At 43.0% G+C, this 20000-nt stretch overlaps 1 protein-coding gene across 1 annotated transcript in view; it reads left to right on the top strand.

The window, feature by feature from the left end:
* The window catches only part of scfd1 (sec1 family domain containing 1), a 69536-nt gene that overhangs the window by 22612 nt on the left and 26924 nt on the right, over positions 1-20000 (top strand). The window contains exons 12-15 of the mRNA XM_039785452.1: positions 19-165; positions 770-843; positions 4699-4832; positions 8163-8233. Coding sequence (XP_039641386.1) covers positions 19-165; positions 770-843; positions 4699-4832; positions 8163-8233 — 426 coding nt within the window. The remainder of the gene's footprint in view (positions 1-18; positions 166-769; positions 844-4698; positions 4833-8162; positions 8234-20000) is intronic.

Raw genomic sequence — 20000 nt, 5'->3', positions numbered from 1 at the left:
TTAGTTAATAAAGAATAGAATAAGAAGCTCATTGATTGGTTAGAAGTTGAGCGTGTGTTGGTGTTGTGTTCCAGTCCGTTCCCAGAGGTGGCCGAGTCGGTCCAGCAGGAGCTGGACTCTTACAGGGCTCAGGAGGACGAGGTCAAACACCTGAAGAGCATCATGGTGAGACACACAGACAGACGCACACAGACACACACACAGATGCACACTGATGCGCACACACACTGACACACACACACACACTGATGCGCACACAGACGCACACACTGACACACACAGATGCACACACACTGACGCGCGCACACACAGACAGACACACACACACACACAGACACACACACACTGACACACACAGATGCACACACACACTGACGCGCGCACACACACACACTGACACACAGACACAGACGCGCACACAGACACACACAAAGGCACACACACAGAGACACACACAGACGCACACAGACACACTGATACGCACACACAGACACACACACACACACTGACACGCACACACAGACGCACACAGACACACACACACACAGACAGACACACATACGCACACAGACACACAGAGATGCAGACGCACACACAGACGCACACAGACACACACAAACACAAACACAAAGACACACACACGGTAAAGTCATTACCAAGTCCTATTACAGTTTAGAAGTCCAGTTGTTCCAGTTTAGTATTGGTGTGTGTGTGTGTGTGTGTGTGTGTGTGTGTGTGTGTGTGTGCGTGTGCGTGCGTGTGTGTGCAGGGTTTAGAGGGAGAGGATGAAGGAGCCATCAGCATGCTGTCAGACAACACAGCCAAGCTCACCTCTGCTGTCAGGTACTGAAGATCGCCAATCAGGGCGTGTCTATTCTTCACTGAGCACTCAAAATGTCAAGTACGGTGTGATCACACATACAGTAGGTAACGCACGATGAGGACTTCACACTGCACCAGAAAGAGAGGACAGTAAACAATAAGCTCAGAATTGGCAACAATACATAACTATGTCTTTGGCAGTCTGCTTTAGAGCATTAAAAAGTGTTTTTACTTCTCTTCAGTGAGTCTCTTAGATTCGATTAGATTCAACTTTGTCATTGTGCAAAGTACAAGTACAAAGATAGCGAAATGCAGTTTGCGTCCAATCACAAGTGCAAAAAAAAGCAGAAAAGTGCAATGTGATATACAAAGTATAGACAGGTGGTGAATAGACAGGACAATGAAATATATTGCAGTGTTATAAGAGCAGAATAATTAGGGCTATGTAATATGAACAGTGTATGAACATGTTGCAGTGACTTTATGAGAGTACGAACAATATAGATATATGCAGTGCATTAGCAGAATATATAATAAAGTCTGTGTGAACCATATAGACAGATATGTACAGTATGTGCAGTGTGGTAACATTATTATTTTATTTTTATCTTCGGTTGCCTTTAACCCGCATGTTGTCTTTGGGTCAAATTTGACCCCGTTTAAAAAATAAAATAAAAAATTATATCAAAGTATGGGATGCCAAAATAAGCGCCAGAAATGTGAAAAAAAGACAAAACTTTGTGAAAAGCAACGAAAAAGATGAAAAAAAAGGCTCAAAAACTTGGGAAAAGTGACAATAACATCAGAAAAAGCGATGAAACTGTTGAAAAAAAGTGACAAAAATGTTGGAAAAGTGACAATAATGTCAGAAAAAGCGATAAAAAATGTAGAAAAAAGTGACAAAAACGTCAAAAAAAGCGATAAACATTTTGAAAAAAGTGACCAAAACGTTGGGGGAAAAAACCCACAAAAACGGCAAATAAAAAACTTTTAAAAAAGCGATTGTCGACGGGGAGACAACGCAAGAGTTAATCCAGTTTTTCAATAACTTCTAAAGAATAATTTCCATAAACGACAGATGAGCCAAGGAACATGTGATGAGACTTTTGGTTGTGATTTCCACCATTACATCAGTCTTGTTTATTTTTACATCTGTAACCATGAAACCAAAACACATCTGCTCCACAATTCAATTTAAGGTTGCGTGCGACTGACAGCGATGTTGTTCTTGGGTGAAACGGAGAATTCTTCAGTGTTGGAGGAGGTCTTTTAGTGGTCTAATTATCACCCTTTTTCACAGATGACAGTGTCAAGTACTCCTCTGGAAAGTGTTGAAGGTTGAAGGTATAACCATTGTGTTGTGTAGGATCAAAAATAGAAGATGAACTTATTTTTGGAACTTTTTTTCGATGCTTTTGATAGATTTTTTAAAAAACTTTTTTAAAATCATGGTTAGTAAACTTAATTTATGGGCCTTTATACCAAATGTTTAAGTTAAAGGTCCCATGACATGCTGCTTTTTGGATACTTTTATATAGACCTTAGTGGTCCCCTAATACTGTATCTGAAGTCTCTTTTATATAGACCTTAGTGGTCCCCTAATACTGTATCTGAAGTCTCTTTTATATAGACCTTAGTGGTCCCCTAATACTGTATCTGAAGTCTCTTTTATATAGGCCTTAGTGGTCCCCTAATACTGCATCTGAAGTCTCTTTTATATAGACCTTAGTGGTCCTCTAATACTGTATCTGAAGTCTCTTTTATATAGACCTTAGTGGTCCCCTAATACTGTATCTGAAGTCTCTTTTATATAGGCCTTAGTGGTCCCCTAATACTGTATCTGAAGTCTCTTTTATATAGGCCTTAGTGGTCCCCTAATACTGTATCTGAAGTCTCTTTTATATAGACCTTAGTGGTCCTCTAATACTGTATCTGAAGTCTCTTTTATATAGACCTTAGTGGTCCCCTAATACAGTATTTGAAGTCTCTTTTATATAGACCTTAGTGGTCCCCTAATACTGTATCTGAAGTCTCTTTTATATAGACCTTAGTGGTCCCCTAATACAGTATTTGAAGTCTCTTTTATATAGACCTTAGTGGTCCCCTAATACTGTATCTGAAGTCTCTTTTATATAGATCTTATTGGTCCTCTAATACTGTATCTGAAGTCTCTTTTATATAGACCTTAGTGGTCCCCTAATACTGTATCTGAAGTCTCTTTTATATAGACCTTAGTGGTCCCCTAATACAGTATTTGAAGTCTCTTTTATATAGACCTTAGTGGTCCCCTAATACTGTATCTGAAGTCTCTTTTATATAGACCTTAGTGGTCCCCTAATACAGTATTTGAAGTCTCTTTTATATAGACCTTAGTGGTCCCCTAATACAGTATTTGAAGTCTCTTTTATATAGACCTTAGTGGTCCTCTAATACTGTATCTGAAGTCTCTTTTATATAGACCTTAGTGGTCCCCTAATACTGTATCTGAAGTCTCTTTTTATAGACCTTAGTGGTCCCCTAATACAGTATTTGAAGTCTCTTTTATATAGACCTTAGTGGTTCCTCAATACTGTATCTGAAGTCTCTTTATATAGACCTTAGTGGTCCCCTAATACTGTATCTGAAGTCTCTTTTATATAGACCTTAGTGGTCCCCTAATACTGTATCTGAAGTCTCTTTTATATAGACCTTAGTGGTCCCCTAATACTGTATCTCTCTTTCCCGAAATTCAGCTTTGGGGCAGAATTACAGCCACTAGAGCCAGTCCTACAATGAGCTTTCCTTAGGATGTACCATTTCTGTGTCTGAAACTATTGAGGAGGAGAGGGGGGGGGGCAAGGTGGAGGGTGGGGGTGTGGTCTTGACCAACTGCCACTTTTCTCTGAAAGCCAGTGTTTTTTTTTTTTTTTTTGGTTGGCCAAATTCTCTGGGCGGGCAAAGCAGAGAAAGGGGAGGTAACCTTGCTCCTTATGACCTCATAAGGAGAAGATTCCTGATTGGTCCATCTGAGCTTTCATTTTCTCAAAGGCAGAGCAGGATACCCAGGGCTCGGTTTACACCTATCACCATTTCTAGCCACTGGGGGACCATAGGCAGGCTGGGGGAACGCATATTAATGTTAAAAAACCTCATAAAGTGACATTTTCATGCCATGGGACCTTTAACCCTTGTGTAAATTTAAGCTTTTTGTTTGACACTTTTGTCACTTTCATCCAAATTTTTTTTGTCACTTTTTCCGATGTTTTTGTCGATTTATTTATTTATTTTTTTCTGCGCCTTTTGACGTTTTTGTGGCGGTTTTTCTCCAAGTTTTTGAAACTTTTTTTGACATTTTTTGCTCCCGATGCATTTAACCCTCGTGATGTCAAAATTTAGGTGCCTTTTTTTTGTTTTTTTTACATTTTTGTCACTTTATTTTTTAAATGCTATAAAATTAAATAAAACGCCCAAATTCAAAGAAAGAAGTGAACTGATCATTCGTGTTACTGTGAAGAGTAACTGTTGTACGGAACCATCCACGTTATTATTTCTTTGAAAATTTGGTTGAAAGAAAACACGAATTTGTGATTTAGAAACTTTTTGAAAATGGTTCAAATAAGACCCGAGGACAGGAGGGATAAAACAAAAAAAAAAGCTGAAACTATGAATTATGAATTATTTCGACTTTTAGTTCATATCGGAGGATGTTGAGTGGATCAGACTGTCAAAGTTCAGTCAGGATATGGTTTTGAAACCATTTAAACAATTATATTTGAAATACTATAATATTGAATGAAACCACCAACATTTTAGGAGAAACTCCCACGCATTGGCCCTTTAAAGGAGCAGATGGAGAGTCCTTTCTAAAACGTTGTCCTTGTATATTTTGTGCTGCAGCTCTCTGCCCGAGCTGCTGGAGAAGAAAAGGCTGATCGACCTGCACACAAACGTGGCCACAGCCGTCCTGGACCACATCAAGGTACAAACACAACACACACAGAGTTTATTCACATTATATTGCACTTTTCAAAGTCACTAAGTGCTTCACTGTCAAAGAAATATAATCTAATACGTAAACGTTAAGTAAAATAAGCAAAGGTAAAACTCCAGATATAAATATACACGGAGAATGGACAGCAAATTATAAACGCTTTGTGAGGCACTTTGTGACAGATTGGGCAAAACAAACGGTTTGTGTGTTTTCAGTTTTATTTAACTGAAATGAAATACTATTATACTATATTATACACTCTAGTTTTTATAACAAGTCCACGCAAAAAGACAAGAATAACAAAATAAGTTACACACATAATTAACAGCACGTAAGCATGCGCTAAATATCCTAGCTCTAGTGTTTAGGGTTAGCAGACGAGTTTAGAAGAGGTGAGAGAGAGAGAGAGAGAAACACAGAGAGAGAGAGATAGAGAGAAACAAAGAAAAGGAGAGAGAGAAACAGAGAAAAGGAGAGAGAGAAACAGAGAAAAGGAGAGAGAGAAACAGAGAGAGAGAGAGAGAAACAGAGAAAAGGAGAGAGAGAAACAGAGAGAGAGAGAGAGAAACAGAGAGAGGAGAGAGTAAGAGAGACAGGGAGAGAGAGAAACAGAGAGAGGAGAGAGTAAGAGAGACAGGGAGAGAGAGAAACAGAGAAAAGGAGAGAGAGAGAGAGAAACAGAGAAAAGGAGAGAGAGAGAGAGAGAGAAACAGAGAGTAAGAGAGAGACAGGGTGAGAGAGAAACAAAGAAAAGGAGAGCGAGAGAGAGAAACAGAGAGAGGAGAGAGTAAGAGAGAGACAGGGTGAGACAGGGTGAGAGAGAAACAAAGAAAAGGAGAGCGAGAGAGAGAAACAGAGAAAAGGAGAGCGAGAGAGAGAAACAGAGAAAAGGAGAGAGAGAGAGAGAGAGAGAGAGAGAGAGAGACAGAGAGTAAGAGAAAGACAGGGTGAGAGAGAAACAAAGAAAAGGAGAGAGAGAGAGAGAGAGAGAGAGAAACAGAGAAAAGGAGAGCGAGAGAGAGAAACAGAGAGAGGAGAGAGTAAGAGAGACAGGGAGAGAGAGAAACAGAGAAAAGGAGAGAGAGAGAGAGAAACAGAGAAAAGGAGAGCGAGAGAGAGAAACAGAGAAAAGGAGAGAGAGAGAGAGAGAGAGAGAGAGAGATAGAGAAACAGAGAAAAGGAGAGCGAGAGAGAGAAACAGAGAAAAGGAGAGCGAGAGAGAGAAACAGAGAAAAGGAGAGAGAGAGAGAGAGAGATAGAGAAACAGAGAAAAGGAGAGCGAGAGAGAGAAACAGAGAAAAGGAGAGCGAGAGAGAGAAACAGAGAAAAGGAGAGAGAGAGAGAGAAACAGAGAAAAGGAGAGAGAGAGAGAGAGAGATAGAGAAACAGAGAAAAGGAGAGAGAGAGAGAGAGATAGAGAAACAGAGAAAAGGAGAGAGAGATAGAGAAACAGAGAAAAGGAGAGCGAGAGAGAGAAACAGAGAAAAGGAGAGCGAGAGAGAGAAACAGAGAAAAAGGGAGAGAGGAGAGAGAAACAGGAGAAAAGGGAGAGAGAGAGATAGAGAAACAGAGAAAAGGGAGAGAGAGAGAGAGAGAGAAACAGAGAAAAGGGAGAGAGAGAGAAGAAATAGAGAAACAGTGGAGGCACAGAGAGAGAAACAGAGAGAGTAAGAGAGAGACAGGGAGAGAGAAAGGAGATTTCTCACAAGCCCCACATCTCCAGAAATATTTGTTATGTTACTATGGACCAGAATAATAATAATTTCTGCATTTTAGTCCTGAATAAAGTTTATGTAGAGCAACAATATAAATAATGACACCAATAATAAAAATATAATTTTATCAATAAAATATAACCAGCGAAACAAAGCAGATAGGGGACAGGAGAGGTGAGGTGATGGAGCACGCTGTAGGAAAGAAAAAATAATGGATGAAGGAAATGGATGGACAAGGAAAAATGTGAGCAGATATTAACACCACCTGCTACACACATATATAGGACACACACACACACACACACACACACACACACACACACATACACACACACACACACACACACATACACACACACAGGCACGCACACAGACACACAAATACACACACACAGGCACACACACAGACACACAAATACACACACACAGACACACACACATACACACACAGAGGCACGCACACAGACACGCACACAGGCACACACACATACAGACACACACACACACACACACACGCACAGACAGACAAACATACAGACACACACACACATACAGACACACACACACAGACACATACAGACACACACAGACACACACATACACACACACACATACAGACACACACATACACACGCACAGGCACACGCACAGGCACACACACATACAGACACACACACACACACACACACACACACACAGACGGATACAGACACACACATACACACACATACAGACACACACATACTCACGCACACACACACACAGACACACACACAGACACACACATACACACACCTACAGACATACACACGCACAGGCACACACACAGACACATACAGACACGCACATACAGACACACACACAGACACATACAGACACACACATACAGACACACACATACACACGCACAGGCACACACACAGACATACAGACACACACATACACACACATACAGACATGCACAGGCACACACACACACACACACACACACACACATAAAGGTACACACACACAAAACACACACACACACACACACACACACACACACACACAGGAACACACACACACATGTACATACAGGTACACACACAGACACGACACAGGCACACACAGGCACACGCCACACACAGACACAGCACAACAGGTAATAATACACACGCACACAACACACATACACACACATACATACACACGACAGATACAGCACACACATACACACACATACCACACACACACAGGCGCACACACAGACACACACCCGCACTCACCACACACACACACACTGTCACCCATAACACAAGACGGTGCCAAGGCCACACAATACAACAACACACACACACACATACACAATCACACAGCACACACACATACGACACGCACACGCACACACACGACCGGGCTCACACACACACACACACACTGTCACACACATACCGTCACGCACCGTCACACACATGCGCGCACCACACACACACACACAATCACACAGGCACACACACACATACGCACACGCACAAGCAGACACACACAGAGACATACACAGACACACGCGCACGCACACACACACGTTTATACTTTTATGGTTATTAAAAGGCATTCTGGGAAATAAAGTAAAATAACAGACAAACTAAAGTGTGTGTAAATGTGTTTATCAGCTGGGACCCCAGAAGACAAAATGAGACTCTTCCTCATCTACTACATCACTGCTCAGCAGGCTCCTTCAGAGGTAACACACACACACACACACACACACACACACACACACACACAAAATCTCTCTTTTTATGCCCTCTGTAGTTACACATAAGCACGACCTTTTCCAACAAGTAGTTGAAGTGCTGAAACACGACGTAGAGAAAGATTTTCCCGTGTGTATCGTACTTATTCAGAAAAAGATCTGCAGAATGTTTGTGTTTTTCGTGTGTGCAGCCATAACGACAAACTAAGTGTAACTAATAACATCGATGAGCTAAGTCTGGCTCTTTGAGAACACAGAAATACAAAAAGTTTCAATTTTAAGGAACTTATTTTTCATTTAAAATCAGTTCCACATTGTGTTCACCAAACTGCGAGAGTGTCCAGACCGCTGCTGTGATGGATGTGTGCGGTGCGTTACTGGAGCTGTCGTCATATTTGACGTTTTGAGTTTAGGGAACTGGGACCACACACACCGGTGTGACTCACCAAACCACCCCTGCACCGTCTTGGCGTGCGCAAGAAGGCGAGAGTAGAGTGTATAAAAATACTGGGGGAATTGGCAATCCTGCTTCTGATTTTTGATAGTCGAGATCGAAAGCTCATTTCAATCGAATTTCAGTTTGAAATCTAAATTGTGACACCTCTATTAGCAGTAGGGCTGGATCAGAATATTCAAATATTAGTTCATCAGGTAGATTTTCTTGCATGCAGGCTGAAATTCACTGTAGTGTTTTGTCGGGGTCAGCCCTATGTTCCCACAGCCCTATGTTCCCACAGCCCTATGTTCCCACAGCCCTATGTTCCCACAGCCCTATGTTCCCACAGCCCTATGGTCCCACAGCCCTATGTTCCCACAGCCCTATGTTCCCACAGCCCTGTTCCCACAGCCCTATGTTCCCACAGCCCCTATGTTCCCACAGCCCTATGTTCCCACAGCCCTATGTTCCCACAGCCCTATGTTCCCACAGCCCTATGTTCCCACAGCTCTATGTTCCCACAGCCCTATGTTCCTACATTTCTATGACATTTTCAAAATTAGGTCTTGTGATCCTACATTTCCCTTCAATTTAAGCCCTCTCCTCCCACAACATTTTTTAGGGTAAGGGTAAAAAAAATCATGACAAAGGAAATGTGGGAACATAGGGCCTAATTTTGAAAAAAATCTTAGAAATATTGAAACTGTGGGAACATAGGGCCTAATTCTGGACAAAAATCTTAGAGATGTGAGAACATAGGGCTGTGGGAACATAGGCACGCTCTCGTTTTGTCGGGTTTAAGCTGCTAGCTAAATGGCCGCTACAAGCGAGCAGTCTGATGTACAGTACAGGCCAAAAGTTTGGACACACCTTCTCATTCAATGTGTTTCCTTTTTATTTTCATGACTATTTACATTGTAGATTCTCACTGAAGGCATCAAAACTATGAATGAACACATATGGAATTATGTACTTAACAAAAAAGTGTGAAATAACTGAAAACATGTCTTATATTTTAGATTCTTCAAAGTAGCCACCCTTTGCTTTTTATTATAATAAGGGAAATAATTCCACTAATGAACCCTGACAAAGCACACCTGTGAAGGTAAAAACATCCATTTCAGGTGACTACCTCATGTACATCATCGAGAGAAAACAAGGGGGGGATTTTATAAAAAAAAAAAATGTGTCAAAAAATAAACAAAAAGGGTGGAAACTTTTGAAGAATCTAAAATATAAGACATGTTTTCAGTTATTTCACACTTTTTTGTTAAGTACATAATTCCATATGTGTTCATTCATAGTTTTGATGCCTTCAGTGAGAATCTACAATGTAAATAGTCAATGTAAATATTATAATGAAAATAAAGGAACACATTGAATGAGAAGGTGTGTCCAAACTTTTGGCCTGTACTGTGTGTAGAGGTCTGTGTGGATATACTGCAGCAGCCTGCTGTCCTTTTATTCAGGCGATTTGATAAAGGTAACCATAGTAACGTTACGGCCGTCCATAACGCCAATACAGTTGTGCACCGGCAGGCTGAGCATTCATTCTCTCACACACACAGACAGACAGACAGACAGACAGACAGACAGACAGACAGACAGACAGACAGACAGACAGACAGACAGACAGACAGACAGACAGACAGACAGACAGACAGACAGACAGACAGACAGACACCGCACGGGCCGGCCAGATAGTCCAAAAATTTTTTAAAGGGGGGGCAAAAGTTGATTCTGAATCAACAAAAAAAACCAACCATAACCCCCATCCTCGTCAGTTCGGATCGTGCTAAAAAGTTCAGCCCTCTAATACCAACCCTGTGAAGTAGAAAGTGAGAGTTGGCAGATGAGGAGTAGTAAAATGTGTTTTATGGGATGTGTTAAAGGTTGTATGAGAGCAAAGATGGTTCAGCGGTTGTGGTTTAGTTTGATGTCCCCGCTGTGGTTCTTATCTGCCAAAATAATACCTCAAACTGAAGAAGACCATTGTGACTTTTAGGAGAACTTTCTGTGGTTTCGTGTTTACTTCCAAGGACGAAACGGACACTGAGGGAAGCAGAAGATCTGGGGAAATTAAAAACACAGCACGACAACGCTCCTCATTCTCATCTGGAGTAAAGAGACGAAGCAAACCGACCTTTAGCACCGCCAGCGTCACGGTCAAAAGTCAGCAGCCGGTCACATTATGGTTTTAGTTCAGTGTTACAGTTAACAGTTCATGGGTCCTATTTTAATGATGTAAGCACACGGTGTGATGCGCCTGGTGCAGGTGTGTTTAGGGCGTGTCCAAATCCACTTCTGCTAGTTTGATGGTGGTAAAAAGGGTCTCTGTGTTTAGGGCGCCTGGTTCTAAAGGGTTGTTCTTAATGTCTTCATTAATCAGAGGTGTGTTTTGGGCGTAACATGCAATCAACCAATCAGAGATCATCTCCCATTCCCTTTAAAAGACAGGCGCGTTTGGACCTTGGAGCATTGCTGTTATGATGGAGGATTTGCACCGTAATATTTTTATTTGTAATCTTCTGTGTGTGTGTGTGTGTGTGTGTGTGTGTGTGTGTGTGTGTGTGTGTGTGTGTGTGTGTGTGTGTGTGTGTGTGTGTGTGTGTGTGTGTGTGTGTGTGTGTGTCCCTGTGTGTGTGTGCTGCTGTGTGTCCCTGTGTGTGTAACAAGCATAGTGTGCGTGCACTGTGCACGAGCCTAGGAGCATTTTACTAATGCTCTGTTAAATTAACAATGAAATGCTGCGTTATTGACTTTAGACCAGGTTTTGTTGGTCAATGGCGCGATCACTTTCCACTGCCTCAAGATAGCAATACTCCCAGAATGCACCTGAACACACCTCCCTGTAAGACCAGCGCTCCCAGAATGCACCTGAACACACCTCCCTGTGAGACCAGCACGCCCAGAATGCACCTGAACACACCTCCCCTGTGAGACCAGCACGCCCAGAATGCACCTGAACACACCTCCCTGTAAGACCAGCACGCCCAGAATGCACCTGAACACACCTCCTCGTGAGACCAGCACGCCCAGAATGCACCTGAACACACCTCCCCTGTGAGACCAGCACGCCCAGAATGCACCTGAACACACCTCCCTGTAAGACCAGCACGCCCAGAATGCACCTGAACACACCTCCCTGTAAGACCAGCACGCCCAGAATGCACCTGAACACACCTCCCTGTGAGACCAGCACGCCCAGAATGCACCTGAACACACCTCCCTGTGAGACCAGCACGCCCAGAATGCACCTGAACACACCTCCCTGGAAGACCAGCACGCCCATGCGCCACAGATGGGTGCAGGTGCATTTGCTATTTAAATGACGTGGGCGCTGGACGGGAAATGGACAACTGGGTCGGTCTTAAACTAGCAAAGACACTTGGGTCGGGCTTTGCGCTGCGCTGCACCGGGTGAAAGGGCCCAAAGTTAAAATGCACATTAATCAACATTTCTGTAAATGCTTTCGTCTAGCAACTCTCTCCGTTGACTTGCGAGCTGGAAAAACCAAACTCTGGTCAGGCCAATCACATCGTGGATAGAGTCGGTGGGCGGGGCTTAACGTAATGACGGCAGAGTTGCGACGGTTCAGCGTGAATTCCCCGCTACTTGAAAACAAAGAAGATGGCCGCTGCTGCTCCTGCTGGCGAACAGCTTTGGAATCAGCTTTGGCGGCGACTCTGGAAGACTTGGAGTTCAGCTTTTCTTTGAGAAAAGAAACAAAGAACGGCTCTGAAGTCATTCTTAAAAAAGGGAAGATGTGTTGGGAGTTTAAAGTTGAATCTACCAACTAGCGTTGCTCTGGTTGGTCGTAGCGCTGTCCTATTATGTGCAGAGGGAAATTGAAATACAACCGTTTATCCCGCCCCTCGGATTGAGCACTGACCAATGGGGAGTTCCCCCAGACCCCAACATCTGGATGTGGGTCTGGCTGGTCAGGCTACGTGTTTGTAGGATCGTGCTGAAGACTTGTGAAGCATTAGCTTGCAGAGACAGAAGGCAAAGCTCTCGATCTACCGGTCAGTTTTCGTTCCTACCCTCACCTATGGTCATGAAGGCTGGAGGTCATGACCGAAAGAACGAGATCCAGGGTACAAGCGGCCGAAATGGGTTTCCTCAGGAGAGTGGCTGGCGTCTCCCTTAGAGATAGGGTGAGGAGCTCGGAGTAGAGCCGCTGATCCCTCGCGTCGAAAGGAGCCAGTTGAGGTGGTTCGGGCATCTGGTAAGGATGCCCCCTGGGCGCCTCCCTAGGGAGGTGTTCCAGGCACGTCTAGCTGGGAGGAGGCCTCGGGGAAGACCCAGGACTAGGTGGAGGGATTATATCTCCAACCTGGCCTGGGAACGCCTCAGGATCCCCCAGTCGGAGCTGGTTAATGTGGCTCGGGAAAGGGAAGTTTGGGGTCCCCTGCTGGAGCTGCTCCCCCTGCGACCCGACACCGAATAAGCGAAAGAAGATGGATGGATGGAGATTCAACTTTTGGAGAAACTCCCGCCCACCCAAAGTGAGTAGAGTGCAGATGTGAGTTGGCGCGAGGTCACTTTGGCGGCAACCCATAGATATATACACCAAAGCCGGTAAATTCTTTGTATACACTATGCAAGTAACCTACAAGATGCTAACGGCGGTTTGAGCTAACGTTAGCAATCAAGTAGCCTACTAGATGCTAACGGCGTTTTGAGCTAACGTTAGCAATCAAGTAGCCTACTAGATGCTAATGGCGTTTTTAGCTAACGTTAGCAACCAAACAATCATAGATAGCTAAAACGTTTTAGAAATGATTTCCATCTTCTGTTATTGTATGTAAAGAGAAAGGTTTATTATTTTACAGATTTCACAAATTTCAGTAAGACACGTTATGCCGTAAACAGTTTAAATCTGAGCATGCGCTACTCACATCTGCACTCTACTCACTTTGGGTAGTGACACTCCCCCCTGTGTCACGCTGTGTTCAGTCTAGAGTCCGGATCGGGACGAATTTTTCTGTCCGAGCCAGACCCGCGTCCGACAGGCATTAAGAAATGTGTGTCCGAGCCCGACCCAGTTAAAATCTCATACTAATGACCCATGTAGGCTACGTTTGTTTGTGTGGAAAGCTTTTTTTTTTAAGCAACTAGGAAGGCATTCGGAAATGTCAACAGATGAGAGCATCAGCGCACACGGGGCAACAAGAGCACGTTAATCAGCTGTTTAATTTAAAATGTTCAATGTGTTAACCTTTCCTGACCGTGGTCAGAAAACCAGCAGAGACTCGTTACCTCCAGGGCCGAAGTTCTAACATGAATAACATCGGGGTTAAAACCTGTTACTGGTGAGCACTTGAATGAACTTCGCTTTCAGTCTGGGGATTATTTCGGACACCGCACGCACTGTGTACGAAGATCGATTATCAATTATTATTCCACCAACTCTGCTCCGGTCGCATCTACACGTCTGCTTCCTCTTTCTCTGTCTCTCTTCTGCCCACTTACCACACACACACACACACACACACACACACACACACACACACACACACACACACACACACACACACACAGCTCTCTTAAAGGAGCCGCAGCACCATTTTACAACAAATGTCTTATCGCACTGATGTGACCGAGCCCGACTCGAACCTGACCATAATTTCTAAATATCTGTCCGAACCCGGCCCGGTTCAGGTATCCATGCCTTAATCCAGTCATGTGCGCGTGGATCAGACTTGTTAGTGTGTTTTGAGGCGGTGTGAGAGTCCCGTACAGGAAACAGGAAACATCACTGCCTCTATCTCTGCCACCAGAACGTTTTAAAAGCTCTGAACTACCCAGGAGTTTGGGGAACAGCTGACTGTTTCCTCAGTCCCTCTGTCTCTTCTTCTCTTTCTCTCTTTCTCCGGGAGATGAAGCTGCCTTCAAGTGTGCTCAGAAACAGTCATTGTGATTGTGATAAGGTCTACTTGTGCTACATTGGGGGGGGTGGGGGGGGAGGTTAAAGAACACAACAGGACGTCGCACAAATCAGCCGTTTTAAGTGACGCTCCCACCGCCGCACGACCCCGCGAGATTCCTCTTGAGAATTGCGTCAAACCAACAAAAGTTCAGTTGGCGTCTCAGATGACTCAACCTCCAGTTCTTCCCTTTGTCCCGGGCTCGGGCGTCTTCACCGACACTCGAACCAAAACAGCACAAGCTGTGGGTTGGCAAACCGTAGAAATGGTTTCTACACATGGTTTCAAGTCAGCTGTGCCCTCATGTCCCCCAAAAAGCACATTATACTGATCAATAGCCACGTTTTGGACGGGCTTTATGAGAAGAATCTTCTTGGCTTTACCATATTCCCAATGATTGAATTGAGCCACGATGATGGAACGATGTTGATCGAGCCAAAGTTCCTCTCAGAAAACAGACCTGGTTAGTGTCACTGTTGAAAGGAAAACAGCTGGATCAGGTTAAGTTTGGCCAAAAAGACTCCTCTCATCCTTTATGAAATGACAGCAACTGTGTTTGCTATTAGTTTGAGCCATTAGAGATGTTAGGCACCAGGAGTTCAGTCTTTGCTTTCATTTGCTTTGCTTTTATTTTGAAAAATAAGTCTGTGAAGGTTCGCAGTTTTCCATGGAAGGGTTAAACTTAAAGGTGCTCTAAGCGATGTCACATGTTTTTTTTAGGCTACAACATTTTTTGTCACATACAGCAAACATCTCGCTATCCGCTAGCAGCCTGTCCCCTGAACAAAGGGACAGGCAGCTAGCAGATAGTGACGAGATGTTTTTTACAGTGTGTTCAGGGGACAGGCAGCTAGCAGATAGTGACGAGATGTTTTTTACAGTGTGTTCAGGGGACAGGCAGCTAGCAGATAGTGACGAGATGTTTTTTACAGTGTGTTCAGGGGACAGGCAGCTAGCAGATAGTGAGGAGATGTTTTTTACAGTGTGTTCAGGGGACAGGCAGCTAGCAGATAGTGAGATATTTTTTACAGTGTGTTCAGGGGACAGACAGCTAGCAGATAGTGAGATATTTTTTACAGTGTGTTCAGGGGACAGGTAGCTAGCAGATAGTGAGGAGATGTTTTTTACAGTGTGTTCAGGGGACAGGCAGCTAGCAGATAGTGAGGAGATATTTTTTACAGTGTGTTCAGGGGACAGACAGCTAGCAGATAGTGAGATATTTTTTACAGTGTGTTCAGGGGACAGACAGCTAGCAGGTAGTGACGAGATGTTTTTTACAGTGTGTTCAGGGGACAGGCAGCTAGCAGATAGTGACGAGATGTTTTTTACAGTGTGTTCAGGGGACAGACAGCTAGCAGATAGTGAGATATTTTTTACAGTGTGTTCAGGGGACAGGTAGCTAGCAGATAGTGAGGAGATGTTTTTTACAGTGTGTTCAGGGGACAGGCAGCTAGCAGATAGTGAGGAGATGTTTTTTACAGTGTGTTCAGGGGACAGGCAGCTAGCAGATAGTGAGATATTTTTTACAGTGTGTTCAGGGGACAGACAGCTAGCAGATAGTGAGATATTTTTTACAGTGTGTTCAGGGGACAGACAGCTAGCAGGTAGTGAGGAGATGTTTTTTACAGTGTGTTCAGGGGACAGACAGCTAGCTGATAGTGAGATGTTTTTTACAGTGTGTTCAGGGGACAGACAGCTAGCAGATAGTGAGATGTTTTTTACAGTGTGTTCAGGGGACAGACAGCTAGCAGATAGTGAGGAGATGTTTTTTACAGTGTGTTCAGGGGACAGACAGCTAGCTGATAGTGAGGAGATATTTTTTACAGTGTGTTCAGGGGACAGGCAGCTAGCAGATAGTGAGGAGATGTTTTTTACAGTGTGTTCAGGGGACAGGCAGCTAGCAGATAGTGAGGAGATATTTTTTACAGTGTGTTCAGGGGACAGACAGCTAGCAGATAGTGAGATGTTTTTTACAGTGTGTTCAGGGGACAGACAGCTAGCAGATAGTGAGATGTTTTTTACAGTGTGTTCAGGGGACAGACAGCTAGCAGATAGTGAGATGTTTTTTACAGTGTGTTCAGGGGACAGACAGCTAGCAGATAGTGAGATATTTTTTACAGTGTGTTCAGGGGACAGACAGCTAGCTGATAGTGAGGAGATGTTTTTTACAGTGTGTTCAGGGGACAGACAACAAGTTTTCCAAAACTTCCCGAATTCTAGTAAGTGTGAATCTGTGAACTTTTCCATGACTCCATGAACATCAAGACTTAGTCAGGGCTCCAGACTAACTTTTTGCCTTGGTCGCACTGGTGCGCCTAACTTTTTTTATTTAGGTGCACCAGCACAAAATTTAGGTGCACCCAAATTTTTCCTTGCGTCGCAATTAAGGCCACAATTTCAAGGTCACCTTTTTATCACACTCCATATACATTCATATATATATATATATTATGTCAATTATTTTAAACAAGAATAAGGAGTTGGTTCATTTTTTTATTTTTTGTTATTTGAAGCACATTATACTGTACTCAAAGTCTTATAGCGGGTCCCCCCTTGCTGTCAGATGCCCCTCAGATGGCCAACACCTGTCATTTGGCCTTCTTCCCCTTTGGCCTCGGCTAAACCAGCTTGCCACACTCCCTAGCATCAAATTTCTCCAAGCTGGGCCCCCTCCACACTGATTCTTATCAGATCTTCCACTAGTCCAGGACCTAAAATCATATCTCTGTATTTTTCGGCTGAATGGCGATACACAATATATATCGCTCTATCTCTAATTTATATTTTTTTACAAAGTAGGCTAAATGTTCAGTTTTTAGATGTAATTGTATCATGTCTACGCTGTTACACAGCGGACGTAAACGTACACGCCACTTTCTACAAGTGCCGTGTTATTGCATGAACATACACGCCACTTTGTGTTATCTGCACGCATTTTGAGCGCCGTATACAGCGGATGAGTTGGGTTTAGGGAAAGAAGAAAGCAACGGTTGAGTTTAGAAAACGCCCGGTCTCCTGGGTGTTAAGTCCTGTGTTTTACCTCCATCCTCCACCCTGACCGATGTACCTAAACGGATTTTCGCCCTTTCATACTACTCGCTACGGCGCCAATTCATACGCAATTGCAATTGCCATACGGAAGTACCGTATTTTCCGGACTATAAGTCGCTCCGGAGTATAAGTCGCATCAGTCAAAAAATGCGTCATGAAGAGGAAAAAAAACATATATAAGTCGCACCGGACTATAAGTCGCATTTATTTAGAATAAATAAATCCATCTGTCAACTACACAACAGCACCCAGAACAACAGGCTGAATACGGTAGGGGTCCGGTATGTTACCGTAACACATTAACAGTGACTACGTTTACAAGCTGTCAATTTTCGGGTTCTGGTCGGGTTAAGGTCACTATTCTGGTTTCTGAAACATTCGGAATAACCCGTTTACACGCGTGAGCAGAGAGAGTTACTCCTGTATACGTGGAATCTGTAATCAATCGGCAAAATCCCGAAGTAAACGGCGACGCGCGGTTAGCGTCTGGACGTAGCCTACGGACAACCTTAAGACGCAATAACTTTTCGGTCACCTTCTCATAAATCTCACTATCTCGGTACTTTCTGCCGTCAACAAAAGACATTATATTCATGGTTTTCACCACACTAATAAAGACATTATATTCATGGTTTTCACCACACTAATAAAAGACATTATATTCATGGTTTTCACCACACTGATGAAGAAATTATATTCATGGTTTTCACCACACTAATAAAAGACATTATATTCATGGTTTTCACCACACTAATAAAAGACATTATATTCATGGTTTTCACCACACTAATAAAAGACATTATATTCATGGTTTTCACCACACTAATAAAAGACATTATATTAATGGTTTTCACCACACTAATAAAGACATTATATTCATGGTTTTCACCACACTGATGAAGAAATTATATTCATGGTTTTCACCACACTAATAAAGACATTATATTCATGGTTTTCACCACACTAATAAAAGACATTATATTCATGGTTTTCACCACACTGATGAAGAAATTATATTCATGGTTTTCACCACACTAATAAAAGACATTATATTCATGGTTTTCACCACACTAATAAAAGACATTATATTCATGGTTTTCACCACACTAATAAAAGACATTATATTCATGGTTTATCACCACACTAATAAAAGACATTATATTCATGGTTTTCACCACACTAATAAAGAAATTGGTTTCCTCCTCGCTCCAAAAGTGTGGTGCTGTGCTGCGTCTCGCCATGTTTACCTCTACTTCCTGTTTACTTCCGGTATACTGCGCCAAGGTTTTCTGCATTGACATATATATATATAACTATATTATTATAGTATATAATTATTATTATAACTATGTTTTCTGGCGCATACAAGAAGTTCCTCTACTCAAAAGACCGAGATTCTTTGTGAATAGAACATGCGCAGAACACAAATCAATGTTCCTTGTGATGGGATATGCCGATACGCGTTTACATGACCAAAATGTCGGGTTAGAAAAGGGGTAACCCAGGTAGCATATTCGGGTTTTTAAAAACCGGAATATGAGCATATTCGGGTTTTTGCCGGTGTTTACATGGCCGTGCGTGACCGGGTTATTGCTAATATTCCGGTTTTGAACGGGTTATTGGCTGCATGTAAACGTAGTCAGTTATTGAACTTGTTACGAACCCTCCCTTTTCTGCCTGCTGTTGGCTTCTTTGGCTTGATTGGCTGAGCTGGCTGTTTGGGAGGGCTCGTTACTTGATTGGTGAACACCTGGGTAGGCCTCAACCAAGACTATTTATACAAGTCATGTTTGATTGTTCTGTCTCTTCATTCTCCTGCTCCTAGGTTCCACATCTCCTGCTTTTGGTTTGGTTTGTTTCTTTTGTTGCAGTTGTCATTTGCTTACATATCTTTCACTCACACATACACTGCTTACACTACTGATAACACTGATTCCACATCTGTTTTTATTCTTTTGTTAATAGTAGTTTCTTTATGTTGCAATAAACACTTTATTGTCATTTTAACCTGTTTGGTCTCCCCTCTTTTGTCACATGCATTGAGTCGGTTTGTGACAAGTGGGGGCTCGTCTTCAAGTGTTAGGAGTGAATTAGTTTATGTCTAATTTAGCCTAAATTGTAAGTTGGCCTAGAGTACCTTTGTCAGTTGTGTTGAGGTGAAATCCAGGTTTTTAGTGCCAGTTAGCTTTGTTTAGTGGACGTTTGTAGGAGCTGTGTATGGATAGCTTGGAGTTGCAATACAACAGCACCCAGAACAGCCAGCTACCAGGGCGTGGAGCGTGGATGGATTAAAAGGCGTGGAGACGTAGCTGCACCGTTGACCAGCCCCTCCCGACTC

Source organism: Perca fluviatilis, chromosome 20 (assembly GCF_010015445.1).
Source record: "Perca fluviatilis chromosome 20, GENO_Pfluv_1.0, whole genome shotgun sequence".
NCBI lineage: Eukaryota > Metazoa > Chordata > Actinopteri > Perciformes > Percidae > Perca > Perca fluviatilis.
The sequence above is the reverse complement of the archived record's forward strand: the minus strand, read 5'-3'. Positions and strand labels throughout refer to the sequence as shown.